The 16,775-nt window shown below is 27.6% G+C and overlaps 1 protein-coding gene across 2 annotated transcripts in view; it reads right to left on the bottom strand.

Moving 5' to 3' along the window:
* The window catches only part of LOC111687013 (sodium/hydrogen exchanger 9B2), a 64,458-nt gene that overhangs the window by 32,453 nt on the left and 15,230 nt on the right, over positions 1 to 16,775 (bottom strand). The window contains exons 1-2 of one of the 2 annotated variants that reach the window (XM_046949202.1): positions 7,897 to 8,050; positions 3,042 to 3,369 (exon numbers count right to left, since the gene is read on the bottom strand). In XM_046949202.1, the coding sequence (XP_046805158.1) occupies positions 3,042 to 3,369; positions 7,897 to 7,957 (389 nt within the window). In that variant the 5' untranslated portion in view covers positions 7,958 to 8,050. Of the gene's footprint in view, positions 1 to 3,041; positions 3,370 to 7,896; positions 8,051 to 16,775 lie in introns of those variants that run through there. The other variant, XM_046949201.1, reaches the window with a different exon arrangement.

The raw sequence follows: 16,775 nt of genomic DNA on the forward strand, positions 1-16,775 counted from the left end.
TTACAATTTCTTAGTGTGATGATTTTAGAAATTTACCTACCCTGTCATTTCGCTAACCAAATTACTATGAATTCAGGAAATTTAATAAATCACATCTATGACTGTGAATGGTTACAGTTCTCTATAGACAATCGCAAGTTTTTACGTTTGTATATGGAATTTTTTAAAAAACCTGTACACCTAAGGGCTGGTAATTTCTTTGATGTTGGTTTGCCCATATTTACAAAGGTATGTTAATGATTTTCTTATATAATATCGTTTACTAATTTGTTTTAAACCTACTTTTATAGGTAATGAATAATGCCTACAGTTACTTTGCTTTGTTATTGAATATTGATAAATAAAATTTTATTAAAAATTTTTGAAAATTGTTTTATTTGTATGCGTCGACAATTTAAGATAAAGTTTTTTTTTAATTTAGCATCATAATAAAATATTTGAAAATGAGAATAGATTTTTGGTTGCTTACAACTTTTCTTATAACCAAACAATCAAATCAGATAAAAACATAAAATTAGTGAATAATTGGATCCGTATTAACTAGTGTTGTTAATCCATTTTTTATTTTAAACGGTTTCTTTACCACAGCTGTAGGCCGCATAAACGCATGATTAATATTTAATACCAATATTAAGTATACGTCGTCAGTAATACTTAGTTTGCTAAATTTGTTCTATTCATTTATCCAAAAGCTGTACATATACATTTTTTAGATCATTTGATGACATTAGGGGTATACTACTAAACTTAATAACAGCACAATAAATTTGATTATTAAAAAGAACTACATAGAATATACTTTTCAAATAGGTGTCAATAAGACAAAAAGTTGAAAAATATTGTAAATCCTTTTTCAATTTATTAAAACGAAATTCATTGTGAGAAAAATTATAAAAAATGTTTGTCAATTCGGACTACGATTTCTCGTAGCCTTCATACAAGTTTGAAGACCAATAAAAAATAACGCCTTTCACAGAATTACTGAATAAATAAATTGTTAAAAACTATAAGTAATTAACTGTAAATGACATCAAATATTTCAATAATAGCAATATACTGATTATAACACTTTTACGTGGTAAATCTCCAGGAAATAATATTAAAAAAACACATTTTTTCAATCCAAATTATCACAAATACTAGTGAATTGAAAACTTCTCATTATAACATGAAATGATTGTAGGGGTTTAAAACGAATTGCAATAATTAACACAACGCTTTTTAGCCGGAAAACATACTGTGGCAGGTTTTGCTATTTTTATCCAGGAATTACAAACAAGCACACAGGAATAACAATAGAAAATTTACAAAAAATAAAAGTGAACAAGATTCTTCATTATGTCGCTGTTAATTGTTTTCTGTGCTGGAAGTCTATTCTAACGAACTGCACGTTTTAATTTTGTTTATACTCATATTTGTACATAGAAGATGTGTGTTTAAAGAGTACCATGCAGTTTTAAAAAAAATTTACAAATTATTTATTTGGCAATGGTTTGCAGTTAACAACTTTATAAAATTATTCTAGAATTGCTGAGGTCTATATTTATTAATAAAATTGGATAATTTATACTTTAATACATTAAACAAAGTATAGTTTATAAAATTGCTAAGATGGTTTATATTTCTTAATAATTAAAGGGGATAATTTATACATAAATACATTAAATAAAGTTTAGGAAACCAAATCGATTACTCGGTTTTCTAGTAACTCAGATTTGGTAGATGTGCCCCTTATGGCTAATGACCCCCCTTCTACCATACCATTTTAGGGTAATCATAATATGAATATTTTAAAGGAATGCATATGTTACACATAGTAGTTATCGATAATAAAGTTGTTATGAAAAGCTACGTTCATACCTATCAAATATTTGAAGAAAATGACGGAATGCCCAAAAAAATCGACATTTTGATTTCCTTTAAATATATTGTATTGCACAAACGTTATATAAAAATATTTGACAATATCAGTTAATAACATATTTATTATCTGTTTGCATATTATTTGCTATTTTTATATGAAATCAAAAATAAATTTACACATAAAAGTGGTCAAATCGAAATTAGTTCTCAAAACTACAGGATTGATATTTTGACTTTATTTAATTTTCATGTTCATTTTATACATATTTATACTTAAAGTTCTTTTAAAATTGTGCTAAGCCAGAGGTGGTTTATTTTGTCCATTTCTATCATTTGTTTAGTTGTACTAAACATAATAATGTGGTGTATTTTCCTATTACAAACGCAGGCCCACACTCACAGTGTCATACCCATTTATTTCATGACATTTCAAACTGCATCTGTTCACGCTTTTAAGATCGCTATTTTTATGTTAAGAACTTAGAACTTACGAAATTCTTAAGAGCTATTTGATTTTCGTCTAGATTAACAGGTCGTCCTCGCGATGTCTTCACTGGGTACACGCTTGGATCTAGTATATTGTAGTTCCACTACATGATAAAATTAAGATATATAAACCTTGAGAAACAAATTGTAATCTTAAATCCTAATCTAGTCGGTCTTAATCCAGCGATTATGTACTGTAAAACTGATTATTGTATGTAGTATATGTATAGTAAAATGTCATTCGTTAAAAGACATTTTAAAACCACAAACATTGTGTAGGTAGTAGTAGTGTATATCTGGTGTTTGTGTGTGAGTGTTTTTGAAGGAGTAACATAATTACAATACAAACATGCTAAAATGAACCCAAACAATTGTATGCGTACTTGACACAGTACTAAACTTAGTATATGGGACTTTCTATTAAAAAAAGAAATCACAATAATATTTCATAATTATTCTTTGCAATTAGAAAAGACAATATACACAATGAGAATTAAACAATTATTTACATCTATTTACTTTTTATCTATTTTTCCAGCTATTTTTATTAAATGTTAAATATTTTCTTTTTGATTCAATCTCTTGGAAACCCCCATATAACCTTCATACAAAATACATACAAATTCTTGCTTAAAACACATATGTATGTACATTTTAAACCCACATTTCTTTTAAAAACTTTAATAACTTACATTTTTGGTCCTTTGTAAACATCGTCATGGAATGTGGCAGCAGCAACTTCTCTCCCACCACCTTCCGCACCAGCAGCAGAACCTCCAATATTTGTAAAAACATGTTGACCGTCTGTGGTTGGAGTTAATAGTGTTGGAGTTAGAATTATAGTTGAACCGTTTTGTTCATTAATGTTGTTTTGAGATTGCGTCATCTCCTTGGGGAATTTGTGCAATTCTAATTTGCAATGTGTTTTCAAATCTATGTCTTCTGCTACGATTTTAGTGCTAGTAATAAAGCTTTGGCTACTGCCTAAAGGATTTGCTGAATATTTGTTGGGGTTATCAGCTGCAAATAAAAATAGGTTTGATGTGAATGAATGATGGGTATAAGAGAATAGAAAATATTTTTAAAATAGTGTTGGTAGGACTTAAAGAAACCCAGCAGTTCGATAAAGGATCAATACAACCGTATACAAGATTCTCGAAAAATACAAATAACTTGAACCTAGAACTGGACCCAATAAAAATAACTAGTCGCATATAGGTAGGTAAAATAACTATTTCCGCAGTCGCTTCCCATATTACAGGGAATACTTTTACTCAGTCGTACTTATTGTTGTTGACAACTTGTAGTAATTAGAAAAAGATCGCATAATATACTGTTTAAATTACATAATCTGCCACTCTGCAACCTGCTCACTTAGGTCCACTAGTTTTCACTTCCATGTATAAAATCAGGAATTCCAAAAAATAATTCTCTCTTATAAGTGAGATGGTGTAATCCCTTCTGCAATAGCCGTTGTACCTAAGAACTGAATACTTGACTTATAAATATATATTATAGCAGTAGTCGTTAAGGTGTCTGATCGACTTTATAATAACTGGTCTAAAAACTTACATCACCATTAAAAACACTTTCTATATACGCACGTGAAATTGTCATTAAAATAAAAAATCACTTTTTTATTTTAATGACACTGTTCGATATCTTCCAAACCTGTAAACTTTTCTAAACAAGTATGCAATTTTCCTTAATATTTACTTTTTAAATAAGACAATACAATGTTAATAATGTCAAACATTTATTAAAATTTATTTCACTTTTATTAAACTAAAGCAGCAACAATAGCAAGTTTATGGCAGGGCAATTGTTGCCGCTAACATTTCACTATTTAACTGTCATTTTGCATAAACATTCATTTTAAAGTTTTCATATTGTTTAGAAATGAAAATAAAAATTCAAAAAATCACTAGTTTACTCATTAAAAATCTCAATAGCCTTAAGAATAAAGTGGAAAAAACACCGCAACCAACCGCTCGGACCCACTAACTTGGAAGCTTAAAGAAGAAAATGTAAAATATTAAATGCCATGAGATTTTTTTCTTTAGTTTAACAAGACTTTTGTCTCTTGCTTTTTTTATATAATAATAGTAATCCTGGCAGCATATAAGACATGAAAAGAAGGAATATCTAGAACAACAATATTATTCTCATTATCAGAATCATCATCATCATCACCACTTGCCATCCAGTTTCCCTAATACATGCAGTTTTCAAACAGTAGTTTTATTGCTGCTGCTTGTTTTAGTTTTGACATTGATGATGTTAATGATAATATGCTCGTTGCTTGCATCATCTCACCGTGACTATCAGCTTCACAATAATTGTATTCTTCCTGTTCTACATAAATAGTTGTTGTCGGCGCTGCTCTAGCAGTTAGTTCCCTCTATAATTGAATGTTGCTGCTGCAATTTCTAATAAAACTCGGTTAGAGTGGTAATAGCCTTTGGCTACCAAAATGAATAGATTGGCTTGACTTGGTTTTGGCTGTGTAAACGATTATGAGCTTATGAAAAGTAGAAAACGAGTTACTAATTAAATCTATTGTTTGAAAACTTTTAAGCAATGGCGTGGTAAAATTAATTTTTTTATAATATTTTCATTATATCGTTATCTACTACAAGACTGTCATAATGCAAAAAAAAAAAAATTAAGAAAAAATGAAATAAATATGATATAGATAAATATATTTCTAATTTGAAATTAAAATTTAAAAAAAAATATGTTATATTTAAAAAAATACCATATTTTGTAATATTTAAAAAACCCAGAATTTTAAATTATACCATTTGTGTAGTAAATGAGCGTTATGTACACAATATGAAATGTTTATTGTTGGCGGAAAACAAATGAGAATTTGAGTAAAAAATAAAATTGAAAAAAACTAACTATTTGGAAATGAAATTAATTTAAGAAAAATCACATTTCTTGTATAGGGATATAAACTTAATTTCGGCTATAAATGCTTAACAGTTTTAGATCAATAGATTTTCGATCTATTGATTTAAAAATCATTAGATCTTAATGAAAACTCGATTTCTGAAAAGGAATCCATATGAGTGTCCAACCTGCAAAAATTGTCTCTATATCGCACGCGCGTCTAAAAAGAACGTCGCCTTTTCTGGAACCAAGTAAACGATATATAACATTTATTGTTAAGTAAAAAACATAACAATTAATGATTTTCCTTAATAGTAAATGTCAATAAATATTTAAATTGTTGTATTAACTAATGAAATAAACAAAAAACAAAATGCCAAGGTAATCTTCACAAATTTATAAAATCAACAACAAATTTTGCAAAATTAAATAAAAACAACTCTCACGTGCTTAAACTGACACTTTATTAAAAATTGTACTGAAAATTAAAAATCAAGAGCAACTATACAAATTAGAATCCACAGTGGGGCAGAATGATTTTTTTTATTTAATTTGGCAATTAAATCGAATTTTAAAGGGTCTTCGAGTTTAAGTTATTAAAATAGACCCATAAATGGTCCCATTCCGTCGACATGGTAACTTGTCTTAACTAACTTTGCCTCAATCTTAACAATTTCAAACAAAACATATCTGTTTTATAGAAACTGTATAATTTCTTTTAATATTCTTGGCAAATTTGAAAAAAAACAACTCTGTAAATCTTAGCAATTTCAAAAAAAAAAAAACATTGAATTCAACACCTAAATAGCAAATATTACAATATTTTTTATACCCTACATCACTATAGTGGGGAGGGTATTATACGTTTGTGCTGATGTTTATAACATACAAAAATGTTGGTACAATACCCACCTTAAAGTATACCGATCGATTCAGAATCATTTTTTGAGTCGACATATCCGTCCGTCTGTCCGGCTGGCTGGCTGTCCATGTAAAACTTGTGCGCAAGATAAAGGCTGCAATTTTCAAGATAATTTGATGCAATTTGGACCAAGCATGTTTTTTGGCACAGCCTACTGAAAATAGTTTCACCTAGCCCTCATACAACCGTACTTCCCGATTTAAACTTTTTATGCCATAATTACGTCAAATATTTTGCTATCTCTTTAAAAATTGGCACAAATAAGTTTTATATAAGTATAAATGACACTGCAGATTTTCGTAAGGATCGGCGTTTATTTGACCTTAGCCCCCATACAAACCCCCCTTACCGAGGATCGGCCCATATTTGACCTATATAAAGCCTCATTAAGAAATTTTATTTTTTTTATCAATAAATTGCTTAAATATTTTGGAATTATGGTAATATTCAACATAAAACTTTCTTTATAAAAAATAAAAATTTTATAAAAAGTAAAAATTTTAAAAATATACTCATGGTGTAGGGTATTATATTGTCGGCCATGCTTTTTTTTGTAAATTGTTATACTTTATTCAATACATTTTTCAATTGATTACTTTTCATTTTGCTTTTTTATTAGAAAATAAATTAAAAATAAATTTACTTTGAATTACTTTCAAACAAATTTAATTTGTCAACAATTAACACCTGTTTTTTGGGGGTTCACTTGTATGGGGGCTATCCGAAAAAGTGGACTGATATGGCCCATTTTCAATACCAAACATACCTTAGCAATATAAATATTTAAGCGAAATTTTAACTGTCTAGCTTTTCCTGTGTGGCCCCTATCGTGATTTCAACAGACAGACGGACATGGCTAGATCGTCTTAGAATTTAATAAGGACCCAGAATATATACTTTTATGAGTCTATGACCAATATTTCGATGTGTTACAAACGGAGCACCGCATAATCTGGTACTACGGATGGCCAGTTGCCCGCAAACAAATTTACTTTGTCAACAATTAACACCTTTAACTTAAAATGCACACATCAGATGATAGTTGACAATTTAAACAGTACAATTCGATAAAAGTGTGACGATCGTCACAACATCAATTCTTTGATTATTATCTTATTATGATTATGCTATAAGCAATATTTAAATGTATATTTGTTTTTTTTTTTTTTTTTGACTAAAATCTAAAAAAAATATTTTTTTGTTATATATAAGAATATAAATTGATTTATTTTCATTTATTAATAGTAAATTGCAAATTAAACTAACATCATTTGATTTGTGATAAGAGCGTTATTAATTCACAAATCTAAAATGTTGGTGTTTTTGTCAATAACATTTTGCTAAATATATGTTTTAATGTACATTGAGATTATAATATTCAATTCTATTTAATAACTGTTTAATTATGAGGTCAATAAAATATGTTATATTCAGGTTGATCTTAGGGATAGAATTAAATAATAAATACTTATTCAACAATTTACTTTTTAATAACGACGTCATTTCATCTATATTACGTTTAAGTTGTCTTATAATAACTAATATATAAGGCTTTTTTCATTTTGCATTTGCAACTTCAATTTTATAGAAATTCTGTAAGATTTTTAGTTGACGCACTACTAAATAGCTACAGAACACTTAATTCCAGATGGGAGTAAATTATAGACAGGTTGATCTAAGAAATACTAATCTAATACTTAGTAATGACTTGTACTTACAAAATCACTTACTTTTTAATGACAACTTTACATCATCTAGATTACTTTTAAGTACTATAATAATTACTGCCATATAATCTAATATATAAGTACTTGATTATGCCATTTTTCGTTTCCAACTGCATTTTATTTAGATTTGTTTTATGTTTCCAATTATTTTTTAATAAAGGTGTTAGTTTTGTTTAAAATCTTTAATTTCTTAAAATTTTTATCGTTTCAGATTTTAAAAAGTTTTTGGAAATATCAGGTAAGCTTTTTTATATATTTTAATTAAAAATATTATTTATTTTTAACAATTTTATAAAATTCACCTTTTTGTGTGTCTAATTATAACTACCACTTGTTGCTCACACTACTTAAAAGATGGCGCGTAAAAATAGTTTTTTTTCGGATCGTGCTCAATGTGATGTTTAATCTTTTGTCGCCAAAATATAACTGATCTTATTCTCACTGGATCATATGTTAATTTTAATTTTGTTAGCAAAAAAAAGCGAACAAATTTACACACTGATAAAGTTATCAAATAATGTGCTAAACAGATCGTATCTGTTAATACATTTCTCAAATAAATACTATATCCAATTTTAACCCATTATATGGTAATTTTATATAAAAAACTATTTCAAAAAAAAAATAAATGTTCTATTCAATTTCCTTTATTATATATTTGACATAATCATTTGATTTATTTTTCAACATTTTCATTAAAATTTTCTTTTTTAAACCGTTGGTATAATAATTTCCTTACTTTAGTTTTCTATAACATTGTAAATATTTTCCATTGAGTTCATTTCGACACATTATGGGTTAAATGAGAGCTCCCAAGAGTCATGATATTAATGATCATAACATGATAACAAGAATTTACTAAGAATAAATAAAAATTTGCATTTTTCTTGAGCTTTTAGGGAAAAATTGTATAATTTAAAATATAAACAGAGAATTTTTTAAAATTATCTTAAGAGAACATTTTCCTTGAAAGAGAATATATATGTATGTAAATATGAAACTAAGGGAACATGATTTACTTTACAAAAATAAAATTGGCATTAAATTAAAAAATTAGTTCCGACATTTTTAAAGGAAATTTAACATATTGACAAAATGTGCATTTTTTTATTATTTATTTATTTATTTATTTATTTATTTATTTATTTATTTATTTATTTATTTATTTATTATTCAATTATATTTATTGGTAAAATAAGTAAAAAACAACGAAAGTTTTAGTAGTGGTCAGTATTGAAAAAAACATTGTTTTTAATTGTTAAGTATTTTTCGTTTTTTTTTTTTTCTATTTCATTATTGTGACACAGATACAAATGAATAACTGAACATCTATCAATCACGTCACATTTAATCACATTCTGTTATCAACAATTATTTGTTTATTTTTTATTCAACTGTTTTTACACAAATAGATGGCACACGATATGTATACAATTGGTGAGTAAGAAAAAAAAGCTTTAACGACATTAACCAATTACCCAACAAAAACTTGCAGTGATAAGTAAGGTGTTTAAATGCAATAATATCTATGTATGTCAACAATAAGAGTAAAAGCCAAACTACCTACCGAACAAGGGGCTCTTATATCATGATCACGCTTACTTCGTATGTTAAGGAGGGTAGGGTCATTTATTGACCGATCCATATAAAATTCAGTAGAGAGATTTTGACTCGCATGAAACTTATTTGTATCGAATTTTATTGCTATATTCTTGTTTTTAAGCCAGTAATGAGCGGTATAGTGATTTTGCGAAGGAGACCTTATTTGGGGGTTAGGGTCAATTATGAACCGATCCTAAAAAAGAGTATAGGGGTTTTGGTTTGTAAGAAACTTACTTATACCGAATTTTATCTCTATACTCGTGCTTTTAAAGCAGTTATGCTTGTTAAAGCTGTTTTTTGGGGGTTCACTTGTATGGGGGCTATCCGAAAAAGTGGACTGATATGGCCCATTTTCAATACCAAACATACCTTAGCAATATAAATATTTAAGCGAAATTTTAACTGTCTAACTTTTCCTGTGTGGCCCCTATCGTGATTTCAACAGACAGACGGACATGGCTAGATCGTCTTAGAATTTAATAAGGACCCAGAATATATACTTTTATGAGTCTATGACCAATATTTCGATGTGTTACAAACGGAGCACCGCATAATCTGGTACTACGGGTGGCCAGTTGCCCGCAAGACTATGTCCTGGCTGGCCAGTTGGTTGAGGTTTCTTCGGGATCCACGTAGTGGCTGAGGTTTAAACCCAAATTTGCGGGGATAAATTCAATATTTCGGGATAAGTTCGGTGCTGTTGCCAAAAACAAAAGATACCCCACAGAGGAATGACTGTGGGACTAAGCGTTGGGTTCTCTTTTTGGGGTTCTCTTTTGAATGTGTCGTATGAATGAGATGTGTACTGGGTTGAATGATGATGGATGAAAGGTACCATATACATTTGATACCATTGAATTTTCCTTCCTTGTCCGGATATGTTCAGAGTATACTCTGTTCATATCAGAATTACCACAGTGTATCCCTGTGAGTAAGAACATTGTCTTCGTACTTCGGTCCACCGGTAACGTCTCATGGTACTGTTGTCGAATCTACAGGAGATGAAAAAGACCACCGAGAGATAAGGCCGTCAAGGCAGGTGCTCACGTTAACACTCTCGACAGTCTTACCCCCCATATTTTTTGATGATGTTTATAAAAATTGACAACCAAATATTTAACAAAACTTTACTTAACCTTAAACACGTTTGTTTAAGGTTATCATGCATATTCATTAGATTTTGTAAAATATCTGTAAATTAAAAATATATTAAACCAACAAGTAAGTGTTCCATATTTGGTTGTACCGAATTTTATATACCTTTCACCATAATTTGTTAAAAAGAACAATCAATACCAAAAAGTCCCCTTTTAATTGTTTTAATATACTCCAGGCTTTAATGTCTAATTTAATTTTACTAGGTTCATCATTATATAAAAATTCAAAAAGTAACTTTTACAAAACGAAAAAGTACCAAAAGTCCCCTTTTATAAGTTATCAATTGCTCCGGGTCCTATAGGCTTAATTTCATGTTTCTACATTCAATATTATAAAAACAGACAAACAGAAAGACGGACATCACTAAAACAACTTAGATACCTATAAACCGTTTCAATTTGTATTTATGCCTTATGAGGTTTCCAAAATAATAATTTTAAATTATAAACAGAATAACGAAGTAAGGGATAGCTTTTATATGATTATAATTTATAATTTTCCCAAAAGTTGAAATTTATAGTCCGACATTCCTATGTATTGGCTGAGCAGTTAAATATCTCTCTGAAAATGTAGATACAAGATAATTTTGTTTATTTCTTATCATTACTAATTTGTATTTAGCCGATAAGTTTTTTAATGTAAAATTGCAGTTAAAGTAGTTCCTTAAACAAATAAATGGCGTTTTTTTCTCTAATTAATATCTGTATAACCATAAATAATACTCCAGCGTACAGAAAGCTATTGTTAAATATTTGTTCAATTCAATATTAAACAATTAAAAATTAATATAAATTTATATTGTAGTTTTTTAATTATTATTACAAAAAAACACATTATTACTTAGGTATTTCTAATTTTTTTAGAAGTGAAAATATGACTGTAATTTATTTACAAAGTTTTATTCAAATATTTCTTTCTATTACTGAAAATAACTTAAAATTATGAAGTAAAAGAAAACTTTGTTGATTTTTTTTTTTTTTTTTTGCACTAGCTTCGAAATATTAGTATGATAAGTGCAAAATGGCACACATAATTTATTAAATTAACACCTGCAACCAACCGTATCAAATAAGTTTTTCTTTACGAAATTTACTTTTTTTCGAAGTTGAATATTTTTCAACTCATATATCGTACTAGCAAGCAAGCACTTCAACGTTATTGGCTGAAACAACTGCCGAAATTGTATGAATTTTTCTATTTTTCTTTTTATATGTATTTTAAATGTTGCATAAGTTCAATTTACTACACATAAAGTTTTGTTTGCAAACGAAAATTATTAAAGAAAAAGTAATGAAATAACCAAAAAAAAACTGAAAAAAACTGAACTTTGAGGCCAATGCGCTCAATTGAAGAAATATTAGCTGGAGCAGGACAAGAAGCTACAACACATCAGGAACTAACTTACAAAAATATATATATGAATACGAATAAAAACTCTGGTCATTTATTTATTTTTATTTTGTGCTTTTTCTTCATCTTTTGAAGCAATCTAGTTGGAAAAACTTTTGCAATTTACACAATAAACTCAAGTAAGTGTGTTAGTTTTTTGTTGTTGTTTTTTTCATCAAACTCACAAAAAATGCAAAAATAATAGTAAAAAATCAACTAAAACTTAAGAAAAATAGAAAATGTTAATATGACATGATAAAGTAAATTTTCTCAGTTTTTTCTTGGTTGAGGGAAAAAAAATTGTTAACAACAAAAAATTCAAACAAATATGTGTATAATTTACAATATAAAATATAATTTTTTCCTGAATGTGTACCAAACTTTTTTGTATTTTATGTTTTTACGATTTTTCTTTAATACGAATTAAAATGGGTCGAAATCAAAAATTTTGCTGGAAATTTATCGATAATTTGCTATAAAAAAATATTCATCAAGATTTACTTAAAACACAATTTTCTAAAAAAAAATGTAAATTAACATTTTCTATAAAAAGAAAATTTATTGGAAATTAACTAAAAAAAAAATAAAATTTGCCGAAAATGTATGCTGATTTGATTAAAATGATTAATTTAATACACAATTTCTATAAAAAAGCTAAAATTAATCTTTATATGTTTATTGTACATTAGTATGTCATGTGAAGCCTTTTTTGGAGGAATACCTCTCAAAGGAAGCGTATTTATGTACTAAATACGAGAAAAATAAAAATATATTTTTGTTTAATCCTGCGTTTGAAAATATTGATCTATTTGTAAAAAAGTTAGTATATCTGCGAAACTATCAAATTAAAATCCTTATTAACAATTTAAGGCATAACGGCCGGGCGAGCAATAGGGGCGTGGCACTATAAATTTTCTTAAAAATATATACAATTTTCTATAAAAAGCTACCCACAGTATAATAAGAACTAAAACTATAATTTTTTTCAATTTTATTAAAATGCATCGTTTTTTGTTCTTTCTTCCCCTTGGTCGTATCTAGCAGTACTTTTTTACATAAATTTAAACTTTTGACTTTTCAAAAATATTTTGTAGTCTAATGTAGTCATTCTAAAACTAGCAAAAGCCAGCCAACCTGTTCGATTGTTAAAAAAAACAACCAACTTTAAGAATGATAAAAAAATGCCAGCTACAAAATATGTATAAACAAGTAGTTTTCTTATATTCATATAAATTTCCTTTCTGCAACATGTACAACTACAACATTTTCATATGTACATAGGTCTTACATAGTTTTCATATTGCCACTTTAGTTGCAAGTTGTACAACCAGAATAAAGTATACGTTATTTTATGCTCAGCTTTTATGTTTTATTTCATTTGTCTTTTTCACTATTTTCTATCTCCTATGCTGACTTCTTTCTATATTATACAAAGTGTGTTAGTAACTTTAATGGAATAAAAAGAAAAGAACGCAATATTTTTCATGCCTGTTTGACTGCAGTCATAAATGTTGACTTTATTTCTTGTACGAGTATGTGCAACTGTGCGTATGAGTATCAAAGATTTATTTTACCTCAACTTTTTCTCATCATCATACACCATACACCTATGTACATTTTATGTTAAAGATTTTTTCCCCAGTTTTCTCTTTACTTATTTACTCTGATTTTTATTTCCTTTTTATGCTCAAGTTGTTGGCAACATAAAGGTTAACTGAAATATGAAACAAATTCTTAAGTATATTACAAAAGTTTTTCTATAATTTTCTCTCATCATTTATCGCTTTTTTTATTAGTTATTTTTGTTTAAGTGATATATATTTACAAATAATTTATAAGGTATTATAGCCGATAATAATGTTGTAAGAATAAGAACAGGATGTTGAAAAATATTTTACAATACAGGAAATAGAGTTTTTTAGCAGCCTAGCAAGAACTTTCATTATCAAGTAAGGAGTTAAAATACTAAAATTTACTTACACAATAGTATTTTAGTGAAAAGAAAATTACCAACAATGTAAATAAAGTATTTATAGAACACATGATTACGAAGAAGTTTTTAGACTACTTCTATGTAATTAGTTTTTGCTGGGACGTTATATTGCTTAAAATAATTAGAAGAGTGTGTGTAATGCTTTAAAAACTCTTAAAAAAAATTTCGTTTCTTAGACGAATTTTTAAAAAGAAGAAGGAAAAGAAAAAACTTTGTTAAATATTTTCAATTAGTAGAAAATTTACAAAAACATATTATTTTACAAAAATTTTGAGAATTAAAAAAACATATTTTAATAAAAAATTTAATTCGTGCTATAAATCGAATTTTTAATGAAAACAGGAAAACTATAGGAGATATAAGAAAAGAAAGCAAAATCTGTGATCCCTATTATTTAAGTGAAATAATAAAAAACTTGTTTCTCAAAAACTGTAAGAGATACAGAAATAACAGGCGAAATATATGATTACTTTATTGAAAAATTTTGTGAAAAGAAAACTTATTGGCCATTTTTATGAAAATAGAAGTTAAGGAAAATAATAGAAAAATTAATATCCTAGGAAAATTGTATTAGTTCTACAACTAGTTCTAGAACACATGATTTTAGCCTGAACTCGTTCTAGTTTTGCGTTAAGACCAATGATTTATGTTCAAAATTGTTACCTTCGGAACTGGTTGTGGGGAAACGTTATGGAGTCGACACTCGTTCTTTGGAACGCTTCAGAAACTAGTTCTTTAATCAATGATTTTTGTTTGGATTTGTCAACCTCGTAACTAGTTCTAGGGAAGCTTTAGATAACGTATAAATATTTTTTTATTAGCGTTTTTGTTTAAAATTATTAAGATTAGGAGCAATTTTGAAAAATTGTTGAAGAATTTTTACTATTGTATTAATGTTATTTACAAAACTTACACTACCGTTCTTTCGGTACAATTCAATTAGGGATCTCTTTAATATCTTGTAGTTCAGTTAAATGCAAAAATATACATTTAAACGAGTTTATAAATTTTTAATTTTTTGACATTTTTTCAATTTTTCCAAGAAGTTGTTTCGGAACTAGTGTGCTTTTCATTGAGCTAGTGTAGTAGCAATGTATAACTAGTTTCAAAGAACTAGTTCCTTGAACCACAACAATAATCTAAGAAACGGATTCTAGAAGTAATGGCGACACTTCCAGTTCCAGGACTGCCGTGTAAGAATCTGAAGTGGTTCCGTTTTCACTCGTTTTAGAACTAGTATTTTTTAGAAGAAATTCTGAAATTTTTCCTGGGTAAGAACATTTTTCTATACAATGATATATATTGAAAAATTTAAATGTTTTATTTTAAAAAATATTTATTTTAAAATTTTCTTTTTCGTAAATTGTCTATAAATAAAAAACACTGTAAATATCTAAAAAATATTACAAATTTAATTATTTTTTTTTATAATTATTCATAAGATTTAATTTATTTTAATGTTTACTTAAATATCACAAAAAAAAATCCATTAATATCTTATGAACTTCTAACATTGTTTTTAATGTCATATAGTATACATACAACATAAATATTATGAAAAACCTGAAATGTACCTTGAGCTGAAAGCCTGTACTTTTCGTTAAAGTATAGAAAAATAAATAAAAATTTGAATAAATATTTTTCTAAAAATTTTTTATAAAAAAACTAAAAACAACAAAAATATTGAGCTTATTGAAGCTGATGCACTTCATATTACATTTTTCATTCCATTTTCTTTATAAAATTCATAAATGCATATGTGTATGTTTAAGTGTTTATTAGTGTATGTTCAAAACACCCCAGCAGTTCGACAAAGAGTTAATGCATCTAAAAACGACGAATGTACTCTTTGTAAACGTGAGTGAAGAGAATCGTCACTTTGGTGTGCCCTTTGTAAACGAAAGAGTGGTTATTTAAAAAACAAACCTAACTTTTTGCTGTGTCTTCATTATGATTGACTAACTTGTAGGACAAGCATACATACATATGTTAAAATAGGCTAACTCCTAGTCACCTGAACGTTCAGTGGCTAGGAGTTATCCCAAAATTGTAGGTTAAATAGGTAGTTAGGGACTGTCCGATCGAACTGCTGGGACGTATGTGTATTTTGTATGTATAGGTGAGCACTGTGCGTATAGTTGTATAAAATAATAACAAAGATTTATGCAAATAAATTCAAGTAGTTTTAAAGTGAATCTACCTTTAAAAAGTATTTTTCACGAATAACAAGCTGCGTTATTAAATCGAATTTTAAACATATGTTTATACAGTGTTATGCAGCTGAAGGTTATATTATATTTTTACTTGTTTTTTTAGAAATATTTAGAGAATAAGTCTATCAAAACTTTCATATCCCCATTTTCATGTTAAGTTACTTGAACTGCAGGGTATTTTATTTTCAAAATAACACAAACATCTCAATACACTGAGGAAAAATCTTAATTACTTATTGTACATCAGTTACCACGTCCTTACATTATTCTCAAAATTATTACAAAATTTAAGATAACATTTCTGTCAGTGTATATTCTTTATTCACTCCAATCCACACATTATTTAAGTTCTTGACTTCACCCGGCATTTCGATATTAATGTATAACTATATCTATGACCCAAATTTCTATATATTCTATCGCCACTCAAGTACTCCACTTAAACGAGAATGAAGACAGCTGTCACTTTACTCTAACCTTGGTAAACAATCGAGGGGACTTAAAAAAATGTTTTTCAATTGAACTTT

The sequence above is a fragment of the Lucilia cuprina genome, chromosome 4 (genome assembly GCF_022045245.1).
Source record: "Lucilia cuprina isolate Lc7/37 chromosome 4, ASM2204524v1, whole genome shotgun sequence".
Taxonomy (NCBI): domain Eukaryota; kingdom Metazoa; phylum Arthropoda; class Insecta; order Diptera; family Calliphoridae; genus Lucilia; species Lucilia cuprina.